The sequence below is a fragment of the Cariama cristata genome, unplaced genomic scaffold, assembly GCF_000690535.1.
Source record: "Cariama cristata isolate BGI_N322 unplaced genomic scaffold, ASM69053v1 scaffold17402, whole genome shotgun sequence".
In the NCBI taxonomy this organism is placed as follows: domain Eukaryota; kingdom Metazoa; phylum Chordata; class Aves; order Cariamiformes; family Cariamidae; genus Cariama; species Cariama cristata.
The window spans coordinates 1,796-23,996 of NW_009603402.1; the positions used below are offsets into that span (position 1 = coordinate 1,796).

The window sequence follows — 22,201 nt, forward strand, 5'->3', positions numbered from 1 at the left end:
GCAGGGGCTCACTTTTGGCACCAGCCTTTCACCCCCAAAAGATATCTTCTGTAAATTTACTGTATTGTTTATACAATTTATACAATACCATGTATTGAATAATCTAGAGAACGGATGCAGTGTAAATCTTTCCAGACCTTGAGGGTTGCACTAAAATTCTTAATCCTTGACACAAGAGTTCAGATTGCACCTCGTTATGTCTTTCCTGGCAGTCAATGTAGGTGCAACAGAAATAGATATTTATTCTGGTCTTGATTCCACTAGGAGTGGGTGATAAGAAATAAGAAATATAACTTCTTGCTTCATCAGCTGCCTTTGAAACTGATGGCTTAGCTATAGAGAGTGCGTGCCAGGAAACAGGAATCCCTTAGAAAGGACTTGCTGTCATGTAACTCCATTAATTTCTAATTTAGTCAGAGTAAAATCATCCTGAGAACTGCACAATGGCATAACTGTCAGCAATAGATTCAATGAAAGCAATACAACTCTTATTTATCGGGCATTACCCTAGTATCTAGGAGTACTTGGCAAGGCTGGGACCTTGCTGCAGGAATGACGAATTTTATGGTAAATTGAAACCATGATGTTAAAACAGTAACTCTTCTTTAGATACAAGCAGCTAACTTCACAGAGGCATATACAATTGCATTAGCATCATGGAAAGAAGTGAATCAAGTTTCTGAAAAAAGGAAGGTAATGGCACTTTATGTACTATGTACGTGAATTAAAGTGACTGTTATTTTTGTCTACTCAGGAAACACAAGACCCTTGCATTAATAAAAGATGGTCGTGTTATCGGTGGTATCTGCTTCCGGATGTTCCCCTCCCAAGGATTTACGGAGATTGTTTTCTGTGCTGTGACTTCCAACGAGCAAGTCAAGGTAAAAATAATTCTCTAGTAGAGTTTATTAAATGTACTTGAGTCCCATTCAGTACTGCATATGCTCCTAATTTTGTTAGTCACTTTGAATGTATTGCTGAGTTGCCAAACGGAGTTTGAAAGATACAGTGATTCTGAATATAATATACAAAAAACTTAAACAAATGTGCAAATTTAGAATCATCAGCATAATAGTAGGATCATTTGTGATTAATTAATTAAATCTTCCTCACCACAACAATAGCAGCCAATAGTCTCCCATTCTTGGACTATTCATTACTCTGCCTCTAGCAACTGTGTCTCTGTGTAGTAACACTTCATGGTTGACTGAAATAAGTATTGCTTGTGTGTGACAGTAATTTGTGTTCAGTCACTTTGTGGCGTGTCCTGGTTTCAGCTGGGATAGGGTTAATTTTCTGCTTAGTAGCTGGTATAGCATGTTTTGGATTTAGTGTGAGAATAATGTTGATAACACACTGATGTTTTAGTTGTTGCTAAGTAGTGCTTACCCTTAGTTAAGGACTTTTTAGTTTTCCATGCTCTGGCAGCAAGGAGATACACAGGAAGCTGGAAGGGAGCACAGCCAGGGCAGCTGACCCCAACCAGCCAAGGGGATATTCCATACCACAGAATGTCATGGCCAGTATAGAAACTGGAGGAGTTGACCAAGAGGGGCCGATTGCTGCTCAAGGATCGCTGCTCGGGTATCAGTCAGCAGGTGGTGAGCAACTGCATTGTGCATCACTTGTCTTTCTTGGGTTTTATTCTTTTGTGATATTCCTTTTCATTGCTATTATATTTTATTAGTAGTGGTATTATATTTTCTTTTACTTTTGTTATTAAACTGTTCTTATCTCAACACATGGGTTTTTACTTTTTTTTCGATTCTCCTCCCCATCCCACTGTGAGGGGGGAGGAGTGAGTGAGCAGCTGCGTGGTGCTTAGTTGCTGGCTGGGGTTAAGCCATAAACTGGCATTACATGACTGCAATCAAAAAGAGATAGATCAAAAAAAATTAGGTATAGTTTTGCATCTCAGAATAAGCACGTGGTTTATTCTATATACTCTTTTTTTTGAGTTAGTATCACAAAGTGTTCTCCAAGTGTTGAGAATTAGCAGCTATGTTGAAAGAATACAGAGCACTGTGAACACCGGAGATTCCTGCCGCTTTCCTGGTGACGGCAGGTGGATCTCGTTATGGCCGTTTGATTCAGGATCTCGCCTTTAGATGGTGCTGTAGCTCCATGTTTTTCAGTTGAATCTGTTAGAGCTGAGATGTGGGTTAATTCAGAGTTTGTAGCAGTTGAACATGCAGAAATGGTGTGCCATTTTGAAGGGAAGAGCTCTGGGTGTAGAAGGGTAACGCAGTGGGATTGAAAGCCTGTGACATCTGTTAGTACTTGGGTTATATTTTATTTTATTCAACTCTGGTGTTAGAGAGGAGCATTCCCCTGCACTTAGCAGTGGCCTGTCATAAAAGTATCCAAAGTGTTTCAGCAAACTGAAACAATAGTGGAATATGCTTATGTCTTAAGCTTGACTAATTCATAAAAGGTGTTTTCATTCTACTAAAACAACGAACTGCACTACACAAGTGAGGCTGCTAAAGGTGTGTTGTGATTCTCTAGGAATAATGTTTCAGAATGTAATAGAGCAGATAAACCTGACCCATCAGAGTGCCTCCTAGGTTGCATATGCACACATAACCCATAATTTCTTCTGTTACCCTCTGGGTGCCTTGCTCTAGCAGTTGACTATTTCTGAAAATTTGCCTTCCCACATTCCTTTCTGAATAAGGTGACGCCTACCAGCAGGAAACTGAGAAAAACGAAATGTTCACACATGAGTGAACTACCTACACTTGGGAAAAATAAATTCCAATTTTATTTGGGGCTGGAGTAAGAAATATGGGTACTTTTTTCCTTTATATGTGATATTGAAAAGTTGGATTGTTTTTGAGACAGTTTGATCCCGTGTTACAAAATTATTTGAAATTTTACTGTACATGACTTAGTTTCCTTTTAAGATTGCTGAACTTTGGCAAGTGTTTGTGAGAATGAATAAATCCTATGAAAGTTAGAAAAACAATAGGTCAGCAGAAAATGTTGAAAGTAATTATCGTAATTGCTGGTATTTCTTTGAGACACAAAGTTGACATTTTTGTCAGAGATTAGATGCTTTAGAATTACTGGAATGAATTGCAACATTTCAGGTGTAAATAAAATGTCACTGTCTCGTATGCTGTTCCTTTCACCCTGCTGATGAGAAGGGAAGTGAGGAGCTTGGCTAGCTCGTGTACTGCTAGCTTGCATTTAAGGAAAACGTTTTTCATTAACAATTTTGGTTTGAGTTTTTGTCCTCTTCAAAGAATTTGAGAACTCAAATTTGCAATTAGAAAGTCTCTTCATTATCTTGAGCACTTCTAAGAAATGCTGTGCCACTTAGCATGTCGTCAGTTGTTAAACCACTTCTTTGTATTTGATGGAGTGCATGATGTGTGCCACTTTAACGGGTGAACTTAAGGCTTTAAGAGCTTCCTCAAATTCAGAAGTACTTATTTTTATACATATGAGGTCTTAATTTCAAATAAGAGGTCTGAATATCAGATGCTCTAAACACTAACTGGAAAGGAAGGACTAATGCACAAATCTTATACCTAGTTTAGTAAGATTTTAAAGAAAATGTGTGACTAAATTTTTTGTATTGAGCTTCGGCACTTGCATAACTTGCTTTTATCTCGCTATTTCCACGTTTGGGGCTATTAAATTATGAATTAAGTCAGAAGTATATATTTTCTAATTTATTTTTCTGGCTTATGTACATAAGCAAAAATTTCCCTAGTTTTCAAGAACAGAGTACCCAAAACAATTCCATGTGTATTTCTGTAAGTGTCCAGTTTATCTCCATGATGTTAAAATTGGAACATATGCAGGAACAACACATTATTATGGGCTTTCCTGTCTATTTTACATTTCTTCATCTCACAGCAGAAGGGGAAGACTATAGCTTACTTGGAAACGTGAATAAATGGAACCTTTTGTTTACTTTGAGGTTGAATGAAAATGGAAATTATTCCTGTGTGCAGTCAGAAGGCATAGCTATTTATTTGATTGTGGACTTAGTAATTTTCTACTGCTTATTATGGTAATAACTGTTTCAGTATTCCCTTTTATGCTCTATGATAAGTTCAGATTTTAAATCCTTTAAGGCAGAAGCTGTTTCTACTACAGGTGCACTGAACATAGTAAAACAGAGATTTTTTGTCTCAGAATGGGTTCCTCTAGAAGCAGTCATTTTGGTATTCCTACTACTTTGCAGTTTTGAAGTGATATGGCGAAGAAAGGATGCCCTATTATTACAATATATGTGATTTTGTTATTGGTGAAATATGTGACTATTGATATCTAACTTAAAAGGAAAAAACCAATGCGTGCACCTTGAATTACAACTTCCAGGACAATGTACCTCTTTAGAGCCACGCTTTACCCCTAGAGAGAGTCTAGGTTTTGGTCTCTTAGTTTAAAACTGAATCAGATGCTAGAAGCTGTGGTATTTTGTGTTCCGTGTTGAGTCACAAAGATACTCTTACAAGGCTGAAAATAGTTCGATCTTAAGTACACCTCACCAGGTTAGTTATGAGAAGATTTTTAAAACAGGATTTAGGGGAAAGACTGCATTTTGAAAAACAGTCTGTAATAACCCTCGGTCTACAGTTTCTAACATGTGCGGTCCCTGAAGGCTTTGTAATGACTTTTTAACTCGTACATTTCACACAGGGTTATGGGACTCACCTAATGAACCATCTGAAGGAGTACCACATCAAACACAACATTCTCAACTTTCTCACCTATGCAGATGAATATGCTATTGGCTACTTCAAAAAACAAGTAAGTCAATGTAAGAAATTACGTGATGCAAGATGTTAACATCTAGCAGTGATGAACTAAACAACTAGATGTGACAAACTAGTTGGATAAAATGCATAGTGCAATATTATGTGTATATTTTTTTTATCTACAAAGCATGCTCTGTGTTCATCCTGTGTAATGATAAGGGCTTATAATGTATTTTACTTTGGTGGAATCATCTGAATATCGGTGTGTGGTATACCCTATAATTTGTCAAGTCTAAAAACCAGTCGAATATGGATTGGCTGCTTCTTCATTCTTTCAATTCCTTTACTGATTCTATAAGAAGTGTAAAGAAGGACCAGACATACCTGCGGCGGACTAGAACTTACCTGACCTATGCTCACAGCTCCTCCTGGTTTGAAGCATGAGGTTCAAGTTCAGGAAAGATGTCCAATCTGTCAAATAGATTTGATAGATTAAACAAGTGTCAACTATCTGATCAGATGACAGAGTGAAGATGGAGTCAAACTATTCTCAGATGTACAGCAGTAGGACTAGAGGCAACGGGCACAAGTTGGATCATGGGAATTTGCAACTAGATAGAAGGAAATTTTTTTTTTTTTCCTTCCTGTTCTAAGGGTGGTGAAATACTGGAAGATGTTGCCTGGAGAGGTTGTGGAATCTCTGTCCTTGGCAGAGCCTTGAGCAACCAGATCTGCTGAGACCTGCTCTGAGCAGGCATGGGGCTAGATGACCTCCTTAAGTCCCTTCCAGCCTCAACTGTTCTGTGATTCTGTATATAAAACTGATACAATTCACTCTTCACACATTCAGAATGAATAAAAGCTGAGCTTCTGATACAGCTATTAGATCTGTGTAGACAGATCCTTTTCACATCTGAAATGTCCCTTCCCAATTTGAAGGTGCTCAGTCTCCATCTAAGTCTGAAGCCTTTAATGGTAAATTGTGAGGCTGAAGTCCTGCTTGGGTTCCTGTGGTTTTTTTGCTGAGATTTCATAGATACCACTGTAAGAGAAGGATAAAATGCAGCCAAAGTGAGAGTCCTACACTGCATTTTAATGTCTTGGTTAATTCTTTTGTGGGTTTGTTTTTCAATTAACTTTTGAACTGTATGAAGACTGTAGTGTAACTTTGGAATTTTTAATAGGATTTATTGCCTTATTTTTTCACTTGAAATACAAAAATAAAAAAAAAATCGTTGCTTTTTCTGGCTATAAAATTACTGTAGTCTCATTGACTTCAGCAATTTTCCTTGACTAATGACTACAGGACTGGCATCCTTTAATATTAAAATAGCGAATTTTTGGAAAAATCCAGGAAATTTGTCCACAGTAGAAATCTGTTCCTCCGTCTCTTTATCTCTTCTATTTCCCTTCTTTTCCTATACATATAAGCAATTAACTATTCTTGTATCAAGTGACTCCCGTGAGAAGATGTTTGCAACACTATGAACCATGGTCTGTAACTCTTTCCATTGTATTGTCTGTATTTTAACGTTATGATGAATTTGGTTCTAAATCATGACAGCATTTCAATTAAAACAAATGTAAAAGGAAAATGGCATCGTGACAACTTGAGTTTTTTTCTTTTTCAGGGTTTCTCCAAAGATATTAAAGTACCAAAAGCAAAATATGTTGGCTACATCAAGGATTATGAGGGTGCCACATTAATGGGATGTGAATTAAATCCAAGGATTCCCGACACGGAATTTTCTGTCATCATTAAAAAGCAAAAAGAGGTAAAAGCTGAAATGAAACACTGAACATTATAATCTGTTCAGGTGTTTAGAAACAATTCAGTCAGTGCCAGGTTAGCTCTCTGCTTCGATGCTTAAAACATTGGAATGTCTACTTTTGTTAGAATAATTCTTTCACTCAAGTCCCAGTGCCATAATTTTGCAGTTGAAGCATTAAATTCTACCTTACTAACTTTACGATAACAGAAATGTCAAAAAGTACTGATATTTTGAGGAGTATTTCATAGCTAAATATTGTCATAGATGGTAACTAAGCAAAATCCTATGAGATCGATTTGTTCTGCAGCTTTGTAAATTTTTTTCTTCGCCCATCCCTCCCACCCCCTCCCTGACAGTAGTGTTCATTAGAATGACTTTTGAATGGAGTCTTTGTACTGCATGTCCTGTATTTTACTTGAAAGAAAGAGGTTTATTTTTTCTGCCAGTGTTTTAGTATGCAAATCAAGGGTGGGCTGTCTTAAATTCCAGGCTGTCCCTCTTTGGAGTTTATGTAGACTGTTCTTTACTTAGTCCATAGTAATATTTCATATAATAAGGCTGTTTATTAGCAAAATAATTAAGATGTTTCCAGTTATATTTAAATACCTTCCTGGGTTTTTTAAGCAATACAAATTGCAAGGATAATTTGTTCTTTCAAGGTTGGTCAAGTCTCATGACTTTTTTGTCAAAGTGCTTCTTTATGGAACAATCATTTTCCTTCCAGTAGAACTATTTGGTCCGTGCTTGCAGAAACAAAGACAATGTCTGAGTGCTATACATTTAGGTACAAGATTTCTTAACTTCACTTGTTGGGAAAGTTTTCCTATGTCCGTACAACATAGATCATAATTTTTTCCTTTTCACTTCTGCTTGGTTGGGCTGCTCTTCAGATCTCAGTCTACTGCTGGACATGTCACCTTCCCCTCAGGGACGGGATATTGTCAGGGTGGGTGGATAGTTGATGTGTCTCTTGTAGCCTCTTACACCTCAGGCATGCTTAACTGCAGTAATACAGTTCTAGGCCCAAACCATCCACATGTCACTTCCAAAACTTTAAGTTTTGGAACAGATCAGGTTTTTTATTCTCCCTGGTCCAAGGAAATTTAGAAATAGTCCTCACAGTCTGCAACTTTATGAAGAATGTTCATTTGTCTGCTCAAATCAAAAGCAATGAAGATGATACCTGGACATAAGTAGAATTTTGAATGTTGACAGTATGGTTTACCTACTGATTTGGTTTGCTGCTGGTATCGGCCAGTACTGGATGTCAGACTTTTCTAGTCCTGTCCTTTTAGAAGTGAAGCTTTTCATGGGATCTAAGCTTTTATTTAATGAATTAGAGTATATACCTATGGCTGCTAAGACCATGTCACGCAACACTGGGTACCAGTCACAGACCACCATTTGTGAGTCTGCACAGCCTGATTTGTAGCTCACTTAGTCATTCTGAAAAATATGAAAAATCCCTTTATGCAAAGCTTTGTGACCTGCTGATTTGTGAGTAATCAGTGTTACTGATTGAACAGCTTGTTTTAATCAGGAAGAGCCACAAGTTCCTAAAATATAAGAAGGGTTTAATGCAGATTTAACAATTAGTTTGAAAGTGTTTTGATGTTATGCTGGAATCTGGCCATGGTGCTGTTGTATATTGTGTTTCTCTTAACACTTGTAACCTCTATTGAAAGTCTGATATTTTTCTTTTCCTCCTCTTTAAGAGAAAATACTATGTGTTGGGAAGTGAAGGGCCTTAAAAATAAAAAGATGTTTATCTTTATTATTTCCAAAGAAAATAGTCTGTCAAACTGTGGTGGTCTGAATGGCTGAGCATTTGTTTACTCCCAGTTATGAAGTAAGCCATTTCAAAAGTGTCATATTCAGGACACACAAAGATTAGGTAAGCATCTAAGTGTGTAAGCAAATTACTTAGAATTGAGGTAATGAGATTGCACAGCAGCACAGAGTGTACCCCAGAGCTGGAGAAGCCTTTCCTGGCATTTACAAGCAGAGTAGAATTTCGGTTCCAAAGAGTGGCATCATTCTGACTTCCTCAAGAGAAAATCTTCAATAAGAGTATCTCTAACTGATATCTAAGCAACTCCTACAGTTACATGGAGACTTCGAAGTGAACAGGTATTTCTAAAATTTTGAAATATGAACATATTTGTGCATCAAAATATGTGCATTCAATACGTGCCTTGAAATTTCTGACCAGCTGTGCTGAAGCAGTTCAGAAGCATGAGCTGTTAGAATTAGAGCCAGTTTCCCAAACTTACTTCCAGGAAATTTCCTTCCCTACCTCTGCTGCCACCTTCCCAGGAGCTGTGCAGCTTGTGATCAATACGGCAAGCAATGACTCTGTTTCTTCCAGATTTGTGCCAAAATGGGCATCTGAGAGACTTGATAGTGTCGTCTGCAGAATCAGTGTTTGGCCAGGTAGCTCACCCCTGTTACCAGCTTCAGTGGATCTATAAGAACCATAAGATTAGGAAGCAAGAGTGTTTCTGTTCATCACGGTTTTGCATTAATCTTCTGGCTTACTTTTGAGCAAATAAATTATTTTTTGTTTTCTCTGCTGCTTTATTACAGATAATTAAAAAGCTCATAGAAAGGAAACAAGCTCAGATACGGAAAGTTTATCCTGGCCTTTCTTGCTTCAAAGATGGAGTACGGCAGATTCCTATAGAAAGTATTCCTGGAATTAGTACGTATCAACCTCTTTTAATGTAGAACAGAAGCAGAACAGCCCAAGAAAGGTCCAAGACTAGAAATACTAATGTAGTCACATATTTCTTTTTGATTAAAATGTAATTGTTTTGGTCTGCTGATTTTGATTTCTATGAAGATTGTTGTGTTTCCATTACAATTACTGTCTTTGAGACTTTCTCAAGGCATCCCAGGCTGATCCTCTTTTGTGTACATGTGTGTAATTTTATTTATATGTGATCCCTCTTTGATTTTTATCGCAGTGTAGTCAGCAATTTCTCTCTGGCACCACTGTTACACGCTGCATTCCTGTACAAGGATGAGTTCTCTGCTAAACGTGGACTTACAGGAAAAACAGAATTAGAACATTGAAGTATAATCTTTTGGGGGATTTTTTTCAGCAATTTATTGTGCTTTTCAGTGCTTCTCTGCAATTTATTATCTGTCCCTAGGAAATCAAATTGGATAACTTTGACATCATTATCCTTTACAGAGATTGTGGTAAAATATGTATTGAATGATTGAAAAAATGTGCATTTCATGTAGGAGTATTTTAGAATCTTTTCAGCAGACTGGAGGAAGAGGCATGTAGGAAATTGAGTGGGGCTGTAGGTAGATGGTTGTGTTATTTATTAGGAGTAACTTTTATTAAAACAAACCCATTTTACTGCAGCAGTGCTGAAATGGCTTATCTTTTTAGAGTTGCAATAACTCAGTTAATGTTTTGACCTACTGTAGTTCCCATGTAATCTCTCATGTTGTTGGTGTACAGGAGAGACTGGCTGGAAACCAAGTGGAAAAGAAAGAGGGTAAGTGCTGCACAAAGTAAAATGATGAAGCAGTTTGGAGATTCCTTTGGGAAAAGTCTTTAAACAGCGTCATTTGATATTTCCTTCCATCCGTTGGAAAATAGATAAATAATCTGCAAAGGATGAGTTCTTAAGTGGGTTTGGGTTGTTTTTCTTTGAGGGGGAGTGGGTTGTTTTTTGTTGTTTGGTTGTTTTGTTTTGATTTTTTTTTTAATTTTATTTCTTCCATAAAATGCTTGAAACTTTGGAGTTGCTTTTAGGTAAGATGCACATCATAGGAATGAAGATAAGGGATTCAAGCTAATCTTTTTGTATTCATATTTTCTTTCAAGTAAGGAGCCCAAGGACCCAGATCAGCTTTACAGCACATTAAAAACCATCCTGCAGCAGGTGAAGGTGAGTGCTGGTTCTAGTTTACCTTCTGTAAAGATTTTTTTTAAATGATTTCCAATATAGAGTTTCCATATTAGATACCATACTTTTTTCTTTACCAAAGAGCCATCAAAGCGCTTGGCCCTTCATGGAACCTGTGAAGAGAACAGAAGCTCCTGGATATTATGAAGTTATAAGGTTTCCCATGGGTAATACCATTAACATTTTTTAAGTATAGAGTTTAAAAATCTTTATAGCTGGAGACATAGCAGATAAATTGTAATCTGATTGTTTTATGTTAAAAGATAGATACTACTTGCAGCTGAATAGCTTGCAGCTCTGACGTGCCAAGAGTGCAATGCTGTCATTTGAAATTTATGACTGCTTTGTGACCTTTGTGAAGCGTCTATAGTATATACATGTGAAATCTTAATATGCCCTAGAGAGCCCTAGCAAGCTCTTAAACAGTGCAGTCAGCTAGAAACTTTTGGGACTGAGCTGGTTTATGCGAGTTGTACAAATTATGTTCTTGCGTGTGGTACCTGGTCATTGCAGATCCTACTGGTATGTGAAAAAATCTCAAGGCAAACTTTCAGGAACATCTGAACATTTGAATTGCTTTGAAATACAGACTTAAGCTTTCTAAATCACATAGAGAGAACTTTTGAAAAAGTACCACAATTTTCTAATTAAGTCTTAGCAGTTTGCTCCAATTTAAGTTTAGGAAAATGCTTCATGCAACTGATTGTAAAATAACTTTTATCTTTATTTTGGATCTGCCAAAGTTGTCTGAAGTGTTTTTTTTTCTTTATTTTTAAATCATGCAGCTATTGTTTATGCAGGATTACTTGCGAAGGGAAGTACACAACTGCTCATAACATTTTTCTTTGCTTTTGACTGCTGGGTCATATAGTTCCAATGATGATTCAGTGCTGTTCTAAACAGATGTTTGTTTTGATTTGTATTGCAGCAGACTTAAAGCTGAATCCTGCTACTCCTTCATTGTTTATGCAATACTCACCTTCATCTTTCTGATTACTGTTTCTGTACCTTTTAATGTTACTAGAGAATGAAATACAAGTTCATTGCAGGCTACTATCAATCAGTTTGTCGGAGAATGAAGATGTTTGTTCATGTTGCTTTGCATAGGCTCCTAGCCTGTGTATACCAATTTGGCTTATTGATTTTTTATATTCAACTTACCATTTCCAAATAGCAAATATATGTCTACTTTGTAAAACAGCCGCCGGCTTCCTGTATCCCTGACACGGATGTATTTTCTAGCAATGAAGACAAAGAATTGTTGACACCCTCCCATGGCAGAGTTTTCTCCATCTGCTTTTCTGAGCAGAGGCTAGATCTAGATGGCTCTTTAATCTGAACAGTGGTTACAAAGAACCTGCTGCCTGGGTTAGCAAACACGAAGTAGGAATGTTGTCTGTCCTTTCCTTGTTCAGACATATTACACTGGATGTGGGAGCAGCAGGTCTCATTTTAGGATTAAGCTGAGGTCTTTGGTTTAGTTTTGCTTTGTTCTTTCAGCTAAGGAACCTGGCGCAACTAATCCACGTTTTGATTAATGGTCAACTTCTGCTTGCTTTCTGCTCTCACTGCCAACATGCAGATAGTGTATGAAAATTGCTCAGACATAATAATTTCAATTAAAAAGAAAGAGCATTGTCTTTTCTTATGCTATCACATACAAGATACAACATTTGTCTTTACGTTTGCATACAGACTAAATTGTACAATATTTGAGAGGTATGGCTGTAGGTTTTTTTGACTACCTCCTAAGGTCAGTTCTTATGTATAAACACTTTTTTCCCCTGTTTTAAGTGCTCTTTCAGCTGCTTATTTTCAAGAAATACTTCCACCACCCCCCCCCTGCTTTTTATCTGCAATATAAAAGCTGTATGGCTGAGTGACAGATGGAGCCAAACTTTCACTGTAGTTAGAGGAGAACAGTTTAACTGACCAGCCAGGCAATGTTTGCTTTAGGGTGAGCTGAACAGCCTTCTGAGCTGGATACTGTAAGTAGACTATGGATAAATGTAGGCACTTAAATTTCAGACTTAATGAGAGCTGAATGAGCCTTTGCTTTTGCAAAACATTGTGTGACACTAGTGAATGGCAAGTTACGTATCATTGGAAGAGGTATTTGAGAGCATCCATCAAACTTTTCTTAAATAATACCCTCTTGTCAGTTTGACAGGGTTTTTCTCTACTTTACCAAAGTTAAATCTACCTTAAAAAACCAAACCAAAACACAACCAAAAATACCCACAACTATATTTTTAAATCTTAAGTTTTAAGGTTTAATTCCTTTGCCTTGGACGTCTTTAGTCTCTGCTTTCCTTGCAATACTTATTGACAGTAAGTCTTCTCCATTTCAGCTGTTTCTGTTACAGTTTCACAAAGGTGCTGCTGAAGCCTGTCTCAAGCATTGCTAAAAAAATAGTTGTTAGAGCATCTGAGGTGAGAAAAGCCAAGGCATCCAGCACACTTCCCACTACTTCTGTTCCTGTACTCCTAGAACACTTGTAATGTAGACAAAATTTTTAAATGCCTGATAAGAATTACTGGGAAAGCAACTGTGTGGAGAACGCTGAGATGATTTACTTATTTTATGGATGACTGATTTTAGTATAAAGGAAAACACTTTTTAAAGAATGTTCTGTAAATAAAGGGTTTGTATGATGCATTGAAAGCAGGAGAGATGTATTCTCAAATGACTCTTAAAAAGGGATACATAACTATAAAGTTTGAAGATGTAATTAAAATATATGTAGAGTGTGGAACAAATTTAACCTTTTTTCAAAGCTGCAGGTACTGCTTGTAGTATAGACAGATGTCTCTTCTCTGCTGTGTTTGCACAGAAGTGAGGATTTTAGGTTAATGTACATGTTTTGTGATGTTTGAATTCTTTGCTTATACATTCCTAAGGCTGCCTCCAGCAGAGCTGACAACAGCTTTGCCTCACAAAGCGGTTAGAGGAGAGTTAGGGACACCTAATACCCTCTGAAAACTCAGAGAAGTATGAGAACAGGAAACAATGATGCTTTAATCTTTTAAAGAAGAAAAATTAAACTCTACACGAAATCATTCTTACAGTGAAATACTGCTTAGTTCAGGGGCTCGATTGCTATTGGAGCTACAAAAGGGACCGCACCTCAGATGAAGGCAATTAGGAATTCCAAATCCTAGCTTTGCCATTTCATGTTAAATGGCAAGTCAGTCTAAAGGGATATTGCATACAAAAAGTATTTGAATCAAACGCTGTTAATCTATTTTTCTTCTGTACAGATCTCAAAACAATGAGTGAGCGACTCAAGAATAGGTACTACGTTTCTAAGAAATTATTCATGGCAGACTTGCAGCGAGTCTTTACAAATTGCAGAGAGTACAACCCCCCTGAGAGTGAATACTACAAATGTGCCAATATACTGGAGAAATTCTTCTACACAAAAATTAAAGAAGCTGGATTAATTGACAAGTGACACTGTCTTTTTTACAACCAAATAGTGTGCCTACTTTATGGGCAGGGGAAGCCGTTATATGTCTGAGTTGTGGGACTTTAAGGTTTGAAGAAACTTCTGTTTTAATACCTAGCACTTTTAAAAACCCTTTTAGTTTTGCAAACATGTATTATACTGAAGTTACAAAAATTATTTTATTAAAATGCTTTATAATGTATTTAATTACGGAAAATTTCTTTTGTGTGCCCATTACCGTATGTTCATAAGAAGTTTATCAGCTACAGCCTCAGAAACCCCACAAAACATGTGGGAAATTGCACATGTTTGGGAATATGAAGAAAATTCCCAGGCAACAGATGTTATCGCTTACCTAATGCAGTACCTATTTGAGAAAGTTTTATTATTTTTTTTCCAGTAAAAAATAAAATAGTAAGGGAAAACAGCAGTTGGGGGGGTTTCTGAAACACTTGTTTCTTTGTAGAATCTTTTTATAAGATATTATTTTTTAAAAGAAACACTCAGCTGGTTGAGAAGCTGTGAGAGGAGAGCAGCCAGTTCTGAAAAAGGACTGCCTGTAATCTTTGATAGATGGAAGTTTTTCTATTCATTTTGGGTTTTGATAAATATTTTACCTGCAAATTGTAATCTTGTAACCACTATTTAAAAAAAAAAAAAAAATCTGGCTAGATGTGTAATGTTATAGTGACTTGGCTTATGCAGGACATAAGTACCCAAAATAACTTCAGAGAATCCGATTCGCATATACTAGACAATTTCAAGTGGCTTAGTAGAGTTAAGGTTTTGATGCACTTCTTGATCCACCCTATTTACTACTCTTCACTGATAAATTCTTTAGATTATTCAGCAGAGATAAGGCTGTTGTACACAGAAGAAGTCAACATGTGACAGCTTCTAGCTTATATACTTGGCTCTGTGGTAAACTGGATTTTCTACCAAGCTTTATTATAAATGCTTATTAACTGTGATTATTTAGACCCAGAAACATATTAACATTTTACAACTTATGTTAGTATATCTTCAAATTGAGCACTTATATATGTAATATATATATTTTGCTGCTTACACTACATTTAAGAGGTACACCTAACTTCCTAATGGAGATCAGTACAGGCCAAAAAGTTGTCACTTGACACTTTCTAATTAGAGTTTGTAACTGTAAATTATAATTGCTTTTGTGAAAAACAGATTTAACTTTCATTCTTGGTGTTTTATATTTACAGATGTTACACTGGTAAAATCCAATAGTTATAAGACTGAAAAAAACCCCAATCCTGTGCTGTGTCAAAGAATATATTCCTGCAAAATGCCTGTGCAATGCTAAATCACAAGTTGATTCAGCAAGTAGATGTCAGGAACTACCTGGAAGTAGTAAATGTGGTACACGAGGTATTCAAAATGTTAACACTAGACTTGCCATAGTGTTTTGTATGAGATTAGTCTGACCTACATTTGGATCTATAACAAAGGTACAGTGAGTATTTTTTTTTTTTTTAATAGCCAGTACTGGATGCTATAATCCTGTTTTGTAGATTGGGCCTACAGATGCACCTGTTAAGCTTGGTATCCTGTGAAATTTTGTTATTTTCAGAGTAGATTTTCTTACCGTCTTTCAATCAGATTGTCTCTTCTATATTGAAACATTTGTTTTCTAATTTAAGAATTAATATTTTCTTAGATACTGTGCAATAAAGTTACGGTAGGATATGTGGTTTTGCAAATGCTCTAACAGCTGATGAACTTTACATTTGTAAAATTAATATATTGTATTGGTACAGAATAGTTTTAAATTATATATGTATAAAACCCTATTTATTTTGGTCTCTTTTTTATTAATTAGCTCTTGCACTACAAATATACACACTGAAGCAATTTCACAACTGAGCACAGCAGATCTGCAAGAGTGCAGTCAGTGCATCTTCCAGGTATGCTAGAAAATACGCAAAAAAGCCTCCAAGTTCACTGGGAGCACGGCATGCTAAGCTGAGAATTCAGTGTGGAAAACTGTGACCGTTCCAAGTAGCATTCCTAGCTCTGTACTAGCTGTGAGCTACAGTGCTGTTACTCCTGTCTCCTCAACATCTCACAATTCTTTGACTGAGCTGTTGAGAAGTTTTTATTTTTCACCTCAAAGTATGCTTACGCTGTTTTATTTTTGTCTACTACTGTCCTTTATTCACAAGACCCCATAGACATAGGAGTAGACTACAGTCCATGTTGAGCTTGTACTTACCTGCTATCACCATGATGTTACTCAGATGGTACACTTATTGTTCATACCATAAGGAAACCCTGCACCTGTCCTGTACCTGACAGACAGTTGGAGAGTATGAAGAGAATTTTTTTTTTTTACCCTATCCACTACGATTCAGTCCTGTGCCACATCCTATGAAAGTGTACTGTTCAGAGGGTAGCAAAGAGCAGTCAAAAGAGGCTTAGCCGTTTTCCTGGATACTAGGAATATCAGTATCAATAGACTGAGACTCCTTCCTGAGCTAACTCAAATCCAAAAAAGCCCCAGACCCACCCACCCCTGCCTTGGGCTGCTCTGCTATTGCATTGGTCTTTTTCTGTCCCTGATAAACAGCTGTTCCAGATTTGTTTGCTGAAAGAAAAGAGAACCTGAAGTTAAATCATTCTGCCACAGTTCCTATAGTACTAGAGTTTCAGAATGAAAAATTATTTCAGTTCTGACATTCAAGGCTGTGTTGTGAACAAGTATTTTCAAAGACTCAGTAGCTGCAGCTTTTATTATTACTGTTGAGAGTGTGATATAAGAAGTTACCAGGAGAACAGTAATTAACACTATACATTTTTATTTCAGAAAGGGAAATTTAAGTGGGACAGGCGAGACAGGCAATCTTGTACTTTCCTGTTATTTATTTTGAAAATAGCTTTCCTCTTTGTATTTATATATCCATTAATATTTCCTAAACTTTTCTAAAGCAAAGAAAAGCTGGTCTGAGCACTCTGCAACCTTGAAATGGTGCTGGACAATTGAACACAGTGTTCTTCCCATGGCAAAGGGATCTTTAAGGTTGTTTCCAACCCAAACCATTCTGTGATTCTTCTAGCACCCTGCCTATTATGGTACAAACAGTACCAGTTCAGATGTAGCAGATCTTCCTCTGGTAAAGGCACTTGGCAAAGCAGGGCCAAAATTCTTGTGAAGTCCTATAATGGCAGTTTACTTTAGACTCCCACCAAAGCAGAGCACTCTTCACCAACCTTCACATCTCCAGACAGGAACAAAGCAAAGTTAAGTTGGTTATAACTTGCATTCGTAGCAGTACCAACCAACCCCAAATTGCTACTTTTGAGAGCTCCAGCTACATCAAATTACAACTGGTAATCTTGCTTCTCAGCAATGCTTATGCCACATAAGATGAGGAAGGAATACGCTGGCTTGCAGTATGCCTACTGCTGACATTGCTACCCTTGAAGCAAATACAGAAACTGTACAAGAAGAACACCAGTCAACTCCCAGCTGTTTCCAAACACCAAGACATTTATTATGAACTTCAATATGAGACTACAACCATTACATGAACAAGATCTCTACAAACATTGTTATTAAAACCAACCAAACAAAACACAACATTTGATCTTAAATGCCTAATGCCACCTACTGTGAGATCAAACAAGGTATAAATTATAAAATTACATTCACCATCTTCTCCATCAGATATTTCTGATACAAATCTACACGGCAGGGATCCCTCCTCTCAAAAAAGTTTGAATGGAATCACCTTAATTAGTTATAAAAATAGTCTTAAAATTTTAATCTTAAAAACAAGTCACTGGATTAAAAACAAAACCCCTTAGTTTTATATCCTTAATATTATACACATAGAAATAACAACATTTGTGTAACATATTGGGCAACAATAACTTCCTGGATGAAAAATTTCTTCATGGAGTGAGCATAGTTTTGCTATCATGACTACAAGTCTCTACAACCACCATCAAATTTGTTGTTTTTTGACAGAGATTCTTTCTTAAGAGAACTGCGTTTAGCATCTTTTTTCTTCTTGAAAATTGGAGAACTAAGAAAATTTGTGTCTGTAAATGGATCTCCTCTCCTGAGTTTCCTGTTAAAAAAAACAAACAAAAAGCAAAATTGAGTTTTGTTCCCCATATCACTTAAAACATTAACTTTCAGCTAGTAAGTTCAACTACACGTGAAGTGTTTCATATTACTAACATCAGGCCTCTCTTTGAGTGTTTTCTTAAGAACTTATTTCCAATGTTTAAATAATCCCCTCAAACCCTCCATTTGATGGAATATCATGAACTTTATATCAAACTGGAAAGTAAGACACCTACCCTGCAATACTTGGTTCTTTATAGTTTACAGTAAGAGTACAGCTTCGCTTGCGTTTTGAAGATCCTGGTCCTTCATCTTCCGGGGCAGTAGTTGCATTCCCAGTGCTGGGGAGCAATGAAGTGGTATTGGTAACATCATAAAGATGACCACCAGATGGCTCAGAAGGCTGCCCTGGGAAGAAATTAGGACACTTCAGATGATTCAGTCAAGCTAGCTTAAAGGAGAATGTCAGTGAACATAGTAGATGTGAAGTAACTCTCAGCTATAACTATTCTCTTCATCTTTCCGCTTAAGAATACATAAGAGGATCAACAAATATTCAGGATTTTAATTTGGAAAAATAAATTAACACTAAGCAGTGCCAGGCAAAGTGTGATTTGTTATTCTGTTTCTCAATTTATACTCTTATTCTCCTCTTTTTCCTCAGCTTTAATACATCAATAAACACATCTAAAATAGAGTATTAATTCATTGTTGACCAATTTCTTAAACAAAATATATCTTGAATTCCAATTTCTGGTGAGATAAAGAAAAAAAAAAAGGCAGACAAAGCCATTAGATTCATTCTTCTAACATTATTATGTTTGTATTTATTAAAAAAAAAACCTAAATCCCTTAAACAATGTTATCTCTCAAGGAAACAACACCAATTACAGAACACTTTCTATACTTACTAATAGGCTTGTCACTTGATTTCTTGTTTTCAGTCTCTTTTTCATTATGGAGTTTCTGCTCATGCTGTGCCAAACATCTTTTAGACCTTGGCTTTGCATGGACTGGCAATGCATCTTTCTTGTCCGCTGAACTTTTCCTTTTTTCTGATTTACCCTTGTAAGGCTCATAGAGGCTATCATCTGAATCTTCTTCAGTATCACTCAACTCAAAGGTATTACTTTCAGATAAGTTTTCTTTGTCATCCACACCAGTATCTGTGTCATTCACCTTATTTTGTCGAAAAGGTGTAACATGAACACGCTCTTCAAAATGAAAGTCATAAGCATCACTGGAGCCACCCAAGAAATCCAAATTTTCTTTGGAAGCCTCTTTACCCTGTCTTGTTTTTGGTCTTTGTCTGGATGTATTTTTTGGCTGTTTCTGTTTTCCATTCTGACACTTCTCCATCCTTACTTGAGAGTCTTCTCTGCTTTTACACTCACGTTGTTTAAGATCAGAATTATTGTTTAATTTGAACTGTGCAGTTTCAGAATCTATCCATCTCAACACCAGCTCTGAACCCACCCTGTTTTCATTCAACTGAGAAATATCTGAATTTATGTTTTCTACAGTACACTTCTCCAGACCTTCCTCAAGTCCAATTTCATCCTGTATAGAAAGCTCTTTTCTCGAATCAGGTGCTTCTGAATGGTCCAAGACACGACAGCAAAGGACATCGTAATTTCTCATCTTTGAATAGCTGGTGGACATGCTTTTTGGTAACACATTACCAAGTCCATCTTCTTCACTTGAAGAAGCATTTTCCAGCTCTGACCCTACGTTGTCCAGATGAAAACCAGATGTTTGTCCTTGTAATTGAAGAGAAAAGGTCATATTAAAACTAAATAGTAACAACCTGTTAAGGTTTTGTGCAAATTCTGAACCTGTCAAAAATTAAGACTGTTCTTAGAATTTTCTCTATGGATTTGTTGTATAAACAGGTATCTGGCAATCAAGATAAGCTCTGTTTAATACAGCTTCCAGACAGAAAGCAGTTAAGTATACTACATGAGGATTTTCCTCTAAATTCTGTTTGGAAAGGTTGTCTACAGGTCATTTATTTTTCCAAGTATTTTGCTTTGCTAACAATTGTTGATTTCATAAATGATAATGCATGACTAAAGATGACTTTGTTGAATGGTTTGGTAGATAATGAAACTAGATTGCAGGTATATAGAAGAAAAAAGCATTTTCAAATTCCTCCCCCATTTTGCTAGGCATCTTCATTCAAAAAGTTTACCAGTTGCCAACATTCATATCTAACCCTATTATCATTACTAAGTGGAAAATTACTTGACAGTTACTTCAAAAAGCATTAATTACATTTTATACTCACACATTTTTTTTTCCTGATTCAGAATAGAGTAATGTCTGATACTTTGATTTAGTTACCTTTGCCTGGAACTACTTTGAATAAGGAAATGGCATTGTCAGATTTCTTGCGGAGTTGTGACACAGAATGAGCCAGCTTATTTCTATTCCTGTCAGCCTCTATCCCACTTGGACGTACTCGATCACCTCCATCAGCACACTGTAGAGGTCCTCTAGAGAAAATATCAAAGGCAGTATTTACTGAATAGCAATATATTTTATGACAATGAACTACTTCATTACATTGGAATTCTTCCCTTTTTCCAGTCAGAAAATTAAGCTTACTGCAATAGAATTTTCAAATATAAGTAGATATTAATAAGAGATACTTACACCGAACGTATTTGTCCTATGACATTGGAACTATTTTCAAGAACTGAAGAAAGCACTCTCCCATTCTGTCAAAAAAAAGAAAACCTTAATGTGACTAAATAGCTGAAACAAGCTTGCACCACATACAAATTTTAGACAACAGCCAAGTTACCCACAGAAGGGCCAAAGAGGCCCTTGACTCTTTTTCTTTCCAGCTAGCTAACACAAAGTGCTGTGGGATCTCACACACTCAGCTCCTGCAAGCCAGCACATTCGTCACCAGACCAATCATACAGACAGCAGACAAGGGAAGGAAATGCGAGGACGGAACAGTGAACAAGACACAAAACCATAAAAAAATCAGGGTGCCCTTACCACCTCGTAGCAGAGCCTCAGTCCCACTACCAGCCTACTACACACCTCCAGAGTGTGGGCACCATGTCATACTGGGAACTGTGGGACTAGTTGTACCTCCAAACTAAGGCTCAAATCTCAAAAACTATGCGCATCTATGCTGGAAGGAGTAAGGAGAAGAATTAACAGAAATCCTGCCCCTCAAGAGGAAAAGGTACTTACTACATGCATGGAACACAAATTCTTTGCTGGGCCAAGGAGATCAATTGAGTCCAGTAAATTCTGAGAAACTTTTGAAATTATCTCATTCAAGGCTGACAGTTGATTCTAATGGACAGAAGAAGGAAAAAATAACACTGTTGCTGTCCTACTCTAGTATCAACTACCAATGTAAAAACTTCTTATCAGTATTAAAAGATGACTAAGTCCTGAAGATACCTGTGTCAGGTACCTTCAACTGCGATTAAAAAAAAAAAAATTCACAGAAGATAAATTTTAATTAAAGATGAAAGAGTAGCCAGAAAAAAAAATTTAGTTAATTACCAGATTAGGTGAAAATACGAAAAAAACTTGTTCTATATATTGAGTTAATTTTTTATGACACATTTCAGATCATAAAGATATCAGTCAGTGGATTGGTGCAAATTCTGATGTTCATCATAAAGTTAGTGTTAAAAAAATACCTCAACAAGTCCTTGTGCTTGCTTGAACCTAAGAGTTCTCTGCAAGTCAAACATCTGAATCTTCAGATCTTGATACTCTCTACTTAAATGAAGAATGGTAGCCTGGGCATCCTTCAGTTTGAGCTTTTCTTCTTGCAAAGCCTGAGCTAGAGCTCTGTTGTTTGCTTGGATGCTCGTCATTTTCTTGCATGTGTTGGCTGCAACAGAACAGTGAGTGTTTCAACTTGGCTTAAAAAAAAATAATTATGAAAACTATTAAGATATTTAAGCATCTTACTTGCTATTTTGCACTTTACAGCAGAGATCTGGCTAGTTTTACCGAACTTTGCCAGTTTCTCATTTCTTTTCTGTTTCATTCGTTCTTTTATATCATCCAGACTGTCTTTGAAGGGTTTTTTCAGGTGTTCAGCCATCTTCTACCTTTAGAAATACAAAGGGTGAAGAACTCATTAAGCTGGTGTTGCACAATGCTCTCCAACGCCAAAAGAAAAGGAACAGAGAAACATGAGTAGAGCTTTTTCAAAAGCATTTTTTTCAAGCGTTTTCGAAACGGTATTGGCAGCACGGCTACTGTC

The 22,201-nt window shown here is 36.7% G+C and overlaps 2 protein-coding genes across 2 annotated transcripts; one reads left to right on the top strand and one right to left on the bottom strand.

The window, feature by feature from the left end:
- Nucleotides 1-730: 730 nt before the first annotated feature.
- On the top strand, nucleotides 731-14,254 carry LOC104157740 (histone acetyltransferase KAT2B; the record flags this gene model as incomplete). Its single annotated transcript, XM_009695192.1, has 8 exons — nucleotides 731-881; nucleotides 4,657-4,767; nucleotides 6,347-6,490; nucleotides 9,074-9,188; nucleotides 9,963-9,999; nucleotides 10,332-10,395; nucleotides 10,496-10,580; nucleotides 13,675-14,254. Coding segments are annotated over 8 exons (901 nt in total), but the record flags the coding sequence as incomplete, so codon positions are not given.
- Nucleotides 14,255-17,808: 3,554 nt separating this feature from the next.
- On the bottom strand, nucleotides 17,809-22,039 carry SGOL1 (shugoshin-like 1 (S. pombe)). Its single transcript, XM_009695193.1, has 8 exons — nucleotides 21,904-22,039; nucleotides 21,627-21,823; nucleotides 21,166-21,270; nucleotides 20,611-20,675; nucleotides 20,299-20,450; nucleotides 18,867-19,715; nucleotides 18,192-18,363; nucleotides 17,809-17,956 (listed from the first exon to the last, which is right to left on the bottom strand). Exons 1-8 carry the CDS (start codon nucleotides 22,037-22,039, stop codon nucleotides 17,809-17,811), a joined length of 1,824 nt encoding a protein of 607 aa, XP_009693495.1.
- Nucleotides 22,040-22,201: the final 162 nt, after the last annotated feature.